The sequence below is a fragment of the Pistacia vera genome, unplaced genomic scaffold (assembly GCF_008641045.1).
Source record: "Pistacia vera cultivar Batoury unplaced genomic scaffold, PisVer_v2 Contig503, whole genome shotgun sequence".
Taxonomy (NCBI): Eukaryota; Viridiplantae; Streptophyta; class Magnoliopsida; order Sapindales; family Anacardiaceae; genus Pistacia; species Pistacia vera.
Genome location: NW_022196339.1, coordinates 2079587 through 2085334, shown reverse-complemented (window position 1 = coordinate 2085334; position 5748 = coordinate 2079587). Strand labels below are relative to the sequence as shown.

General features: G+C 34.8%; 1 protein-coding gene across 1 annotated transcript; it reads left to right on the top strand.

Annotated features, from left to right (window-relative positions):
• The first annotated feature begins 858 nt into the window (after positions 1-858).
• Positions 859-1937, top strand: LOC116105711. Its single transcript, XM_031392119.1, has 3 exons — positions 859-970; positions 1168-1278; positions 1366-1937. Exons 1-3 carry the CDS (start codon positions 859-861, stop codon positions 1935-1937), a joined length of 795 nt encoding a protein of 264 aa, XP_031247979.1.
• Positions 1938-5748: the final 3811 nt, after the last annotated feature.

Genomic DNA, 5748 nt, shown 5'->3' with positions numbered 1-5748 from the left:
TTTTTTTAGCTGAAAAATCACTAAGAAGTGACATAATTGTGACTGATTATTTAAGACCAATAATTATTTAGATGAATACTATGGAAAAGATAAAGAATGGTTGGAAAACTTAGAATTTCCATAGTTATTATAGAATTCAATTCGTGAGTGAATTTATTTCTTTGTATTTATATAATTTTATTTCTTTGTATTTAGATATGGAAAAATATTTTAAAAGAAAGTCAATTGTTGAGACATCTCAACCTTTTTCTAGTGTCAATGATAATGAAAACCAACCTTCTTCAAAGAAAAATTGCTTCGAAGTTGACTTGGAAAATCTTCCTTTTGATGTTGGATTTTGACCAAGAATTACATTTTATCATCCTAATGTTCGAGACCAAGTCAGAATGCATTATCTACAAAAGGGTCCTTGTCAACCTCGCAACCATAAGTTTCCCAAATCAAAATCTAATGATCATGAACAGAGTTTCCAACATTCTTGGTTTGACAAATATCCTTATTGGTTGGAATATAATGTTGAGAATGATGTTGCATATTGTTTATGTTGTTATCTTTTCAAACCAAATAAAGGTGAGCAAAGTGGCGGTGATTCTTTTGTTTTTGATGGGTTTCACAATTGGAAGTGACTTGAAAATTTTAAAATATCATATTGGAAGTCCTAACAACTATCATAACCAAGCTTTGAAAAATTGTCAAGCTTTGATGCACCAAAAACAACATGTGAGTATAGTTATTAATAAGAAATCTGACCAACAGAAAGAAGATTATAATATTCGATTGAAATGATCAATTTCTACAAGTTGGCTTCTTCTTTGGCAAGGATTGCCTTTTCGTGGCCATGATGAGTCTGATAATTCAATGAATCAGGGAAACTTTCTTGAACTTTTACACTATACAGCTGAGCAAAATGAAGAATATAGATTAGTAGCATTGGAGACTGCTCCTGGACATGATAAATTGATTGCTCCTAGTATCCAAAAAGACACAATCAATGCATTTGTAGTTGAAACCATCAACTAATTAGTGATCTTGGAGATGCTTTTTTTTCTATATTAGTTGATGAAACTTGTGATGGATCCAACAAAGAGCAGATGGCAAATATCTTATGTTATGTAAATAAAAGAGGATGTGTTGTTGAGTGTCTATTGAGCATTATGCATGTCACAGATACGATTTCTTTGTCACTAAAGATGGGAATCGAAACATTGTTCTCTAAATATAATTTGAGCATATCAAGATTACGTGGACAAGATTATGATGGTGCAAGTAATATGCGAGGTTAGTTTAATGGGTTAAAAGCACTTAAATTGAAAGATAACAAATATGCCTTCTATGTTCTTTATTTTGCTCACCAACTTCAACTAGCACTTGTAGCTGTGGCAAAAGAGGATACAAATATTGAGAGACTTTTTTTGAAAGTTTCTTGTGTGATAAATATTATTGGATGGTCACCTAGACATCAGGATCTTCTTAATGACAAACAAGTTTTGAAGGTGAAAAAAGGAATTGAAAGTGGTGAGCTTTCAACAGGGCAAGGCCTTAATCAAGATATTAGTCTTAAGCGGCCAAGGGAAACACGGTGGGGTTCAAATTATGGGACTTTATTGAGCTTGATTAATTTGTTTTCATCTGTTATTGAAGTGCTTGAGGATCTTACTGAAAATTCTGATAATAGAGTTGAAGCAAGTGATTTGGTGGATTATATGACTTCTTTTGATTTTGCTTTTAACCTACACATGATGAAAATCATTTTGGGAATCACATTTGAACTTTCACAAGCATTGCAAAGGAAGGATCAAAATATTATAAATGTTATGTCTTTGGTTCACTTGTTGAAAAGAAGATTATTGTTGATAAGAAATAATGGATGGGATAATCTACTTGATGAAGTTTCTTATTTTTGCATTGCTTATAATATAAATGTGCCAAATATGTAAGAGAAATTTGTTGCACGAGGGAGATCGTGGCGTAATGTTCACGAGATGACAAATTTATTTCATTATCGTGTCAAGTTGTTCTATGCCATAATAGATTTGCAACTATCAGAGCTTAACAGTCGTTTTAATGAAGGTAATACAAAATTACTTATTTGCATGGCCTCCCTAAATCCAAGTGATTGCTTTCAAGCATTTGATAAGGGAAAATTAGTTCGTTTTGCTCAATTTTATCCACTTGAATTTTCTTCTACTGATCTTATGGCACTTGAACTTCAACTTGTTAATTACATTGATGATATGTGCTCGGATAGTGATTTTTTAGAACTGAATGATATAACCAGTCTTGTTTAGAAAATGGTTGAAAAGAATAAGCATCTTATTTACTCATTGGTATATTTGCTCATCACATTGACTTTAACCTTACCAGTTGCAACTGCAATTGTAGAAAGGGACATTTTCTGCTATGAAAATTGTGAAGACTCATTTACGCAATCATATGGGAGATCAATTCTTGAATGATAGCCTAATTCCATATGTTGAGAAAGATATATTTGACAATGTTGATAAGGAGATGGTCATGCAACGATTCCTCAATATGAAGCCCCGTCAAGGACAATAGTAAACGTAATTTTTTTTTCTTTTTGTGACAATTTTGACTAGAAAAACAGAATATGAATGTTATGTACAATTCGTTTTCATTTGGCCCACCCTAACAGAAATTTATGGATCCGCCCTTGATATAGATAGATATAGTTTCTGTAATTTCTACTTGGGGTTACGAGGTATTACAAAAATGTGTCATATTTGTAAATATAACTAGAATAATGTAAAAAAAAAAAAAACTCAATTGATATCAAATTCATGCAATCATTCGATTACTGTTTAGATTAAAAAATGTTTAGTTTTAATTAAGAGTAAACCACTTTTTCCCACCCAAGGTTTGCCTTAACGACCCTTTCCCACCCAAAGTTTATATTCTGTTTACTATCAAAAATAGATTTTTCGATTTGATGGCCAACAAAGAGCAAACTCGATCCAAGCTGTTGAGACTTTTAAAGAGAGGATGTCAGTGAGTCTTTTGGTGATGGCATGTTAGATTTTAGTGGTCAGATTGGTAGGAATCTAACTTGTGAGGGGTGGCTGCGCGTTTCACAAATCGCTCGATTACCAATGATTGACGGGATAAGCGGGAGCAAAGTTTGAGGGTTTTTGGTGAATGATGATCAAGGAAGAGAATGGTGGTGGTTTGGGGTCGCGAAGATGTTAAAACCAACCAACGATTGGTCAGAATATAAACTTTGGGTGGGAAAGTGGTACTATAAAACTTTTTGGGTGAAAAAGTAGTATTTTGAAACTTTTTGGGTGGAAAAGTATCATTAAGGCAAACCTTGGGTGGGAAAAAGTCGTTTACTCTTTTAATTAAATTATTTATGTTGAGGAAGGAAGGATATGACTGGCTCGGTGTTATGCCAGAGACAGGGACCAAATCCCTTTTATAAATTAATCAAAAAAATGTGTGGTGCTCATTCCAGGATTGTAATTCAAATTATATTAATTGGCAATAATAAGACAATAATAAATAACATCTAGATACAAGGTTTAACAAATGTTACTAAATTAGCATCAATAATCCCCTAATAATTAGCATTAATTAACTTAATTAGGTTGGGCAATTTTATAATAGTTGAATCTCCAATTAATCAGCATTTTGGTATAGGGTTTGCCTCCCACAGCCTCAGCAACAGGTGTAATGTAATGAATGTTTAGTTGATGATTTTCAAAGTTGGTCAACTAATCGAACAATTAAATGACATACCTACTTTTACAAAACTAAAATTAAATAAAAAAATTGTTGAATTGGGCATTTTTGGTCCTCACCACACCTACCTTTCCTCCATTGTTTGGATGGTAGCATTTCTAATCATGCAGAAAGCGATGCCTGCTCATTCCAAATATTGTACTTGATAATTTTGAGAAAATGGAATTATCTTTGATTATTGGACAAGTTTATAAAAATATATACACCTATATATTTTAAGTCAAACAAGGATCCAAATTTTGTTACTATTAATGCAAGAATTATAATAGAGCGAAAATTCAAGCAATATATATAAACAAATAAAAGCAATAAAAAGATACACATGAATGNTATTTGTGTTTAATATATTAATGCAGTTTCCCTCTGATGAAACTAGTGCAGAACTCATGAAACGCACAGCTTTAATTGTTTGTGAGCATACTGAAATTTCTTTGATTGGGGAATAAAAAAAATGAGAGCCTGTAATAATTAATGTTGATATAAAGACTGGCCTCAATTAATCGGAAAAGGCAGGAAGAAACAAGCTATATATTTTATTGCTTACGATAAGAACTCCGTGGCCGGCTCTTAAAAGTCATGGACTGAGATTCTTCAAATAAGACGTGTAGTAATTTTAATGAAACCTTGTAATAATTTCTTACGTCACAGAGTATGCTGATTAATTTTTAATAGATTTTAAAAAATCAATATATACTTGTTTACTGGCAAGCTATTTATTTGTTAATTTGTGGTTTAGTTCTTGACCAGAGATCGAAACTTGAAGAATAATTTTCAGCAGAAAATGGAGAAGGAAGTGAAGCAGTCAGCTGACATTGAAGCCAATCAATCCCTCGAGGATTCTTTGAGAAAATTTGGATCCATACTTATGTTGATCATGTTTATTGTACGAATAGATGATCTCTCCACAAACAAAAAGCAATTCATTAACCAGGTATTTTCAATTTAATTATATTAATTATTTGTTTGTGTGTGTGTGCGTGTCTCTATATATATATGCCTGAAAAGGCAGGGCTGACGTGGAGCCTTGTCAGCATGAGGTCAGAACTTGGAAACGTTTTCCGACCGTTCAGATGTAGCCATGTCGCGTAATGGCCCCTGTCACTGCAGTGGGTGAGTGTCAGGTTAGCAGATGGTAAGAAATCGTCCACGTGTCCAAACCCTGTATAAGTCGAGGAAATCACTCGAGTAGGTGAGTAATGGGACACAGAGAAGGATTTGCACTGTATCCACCCACTTACAGATTTAGTAATCATTACCTTGGTTTATCCCACAATAAATAGGGGCCTTTCCTCCCATTTGCGGGATTGGCTACTTTTACTCTAAAATAGCCTTCTCTCTCTCTCTCTCTCCCTCTAAACGGTAGCTCAGCTCGCTGAACGCGACCTGACCTCTACCCTCTTATTAATACAGTAGCAGTGGATGTAGGATTCACTTTTGAGCATCCGAACCACTTTAAACATTGCCTTTCACTCTTTATTTAACTAAACATTCACATATCACGTGTGACGTATAAGTCCGCTTAGCATTTCACACGTGCGAGTAGTTGATGTCAAAAATCAAGCACCAATAGTTTAGCGCTAGAAGGAGGGCCTGATTTAGTATCTGCTCTTCATTAGAAAATCTCTGACTAATCGGTCCCACCACAACAAATGGCTCGCGGTTTTGAATCTGAGCAAACCAATTATGACAATGAAGAGATCCCCCAGGTACAGGAGGACACTCCTGCCGAAGTGCCTCCTATTCGGCAAAATGTCATAGGGGATATTCCTTCAAGCTCGCGGCTCGATCCAGCCGTCATGAGTTACCTGGAGAGGTTCAATAATATTCTCCAAACGATCAGCCAAAGGTTGGACCGATTGGATCGGGTCGTGCCACCTGAATCCAATGAGGTGGTGCCACTGCCAAAAACGTCTGCAGGTCGTGCGAAAGTGGGGAGAAGGGCAAAAGCCCATATTGCACGCATTACAGTGTGCCAGAGAAAGGGAAAGCAAG

Coding starts and splice junctions, on each gene's coding strand:
- LOC116105711 (XM_031392119.1), top strand. CDS start 859: ATGAATCAGGGAAACTTTCTTGAACTTTTACACTATACAGCTGAGCAA. Junction 971..1,167: donor TGATAAATTGATTGCTCCTA/GTATCCAAAAAG, acceptor TGCATGTCACAG/ATACGATTTCTTTGTCACTA. Junction 1,279..1,365: donor TGGTGCAAGTAATATGCGAG/GTTAGTTTAATG, acceptor AACTTCAACTAG/CACTTGTAGCTGTGGCAAAA.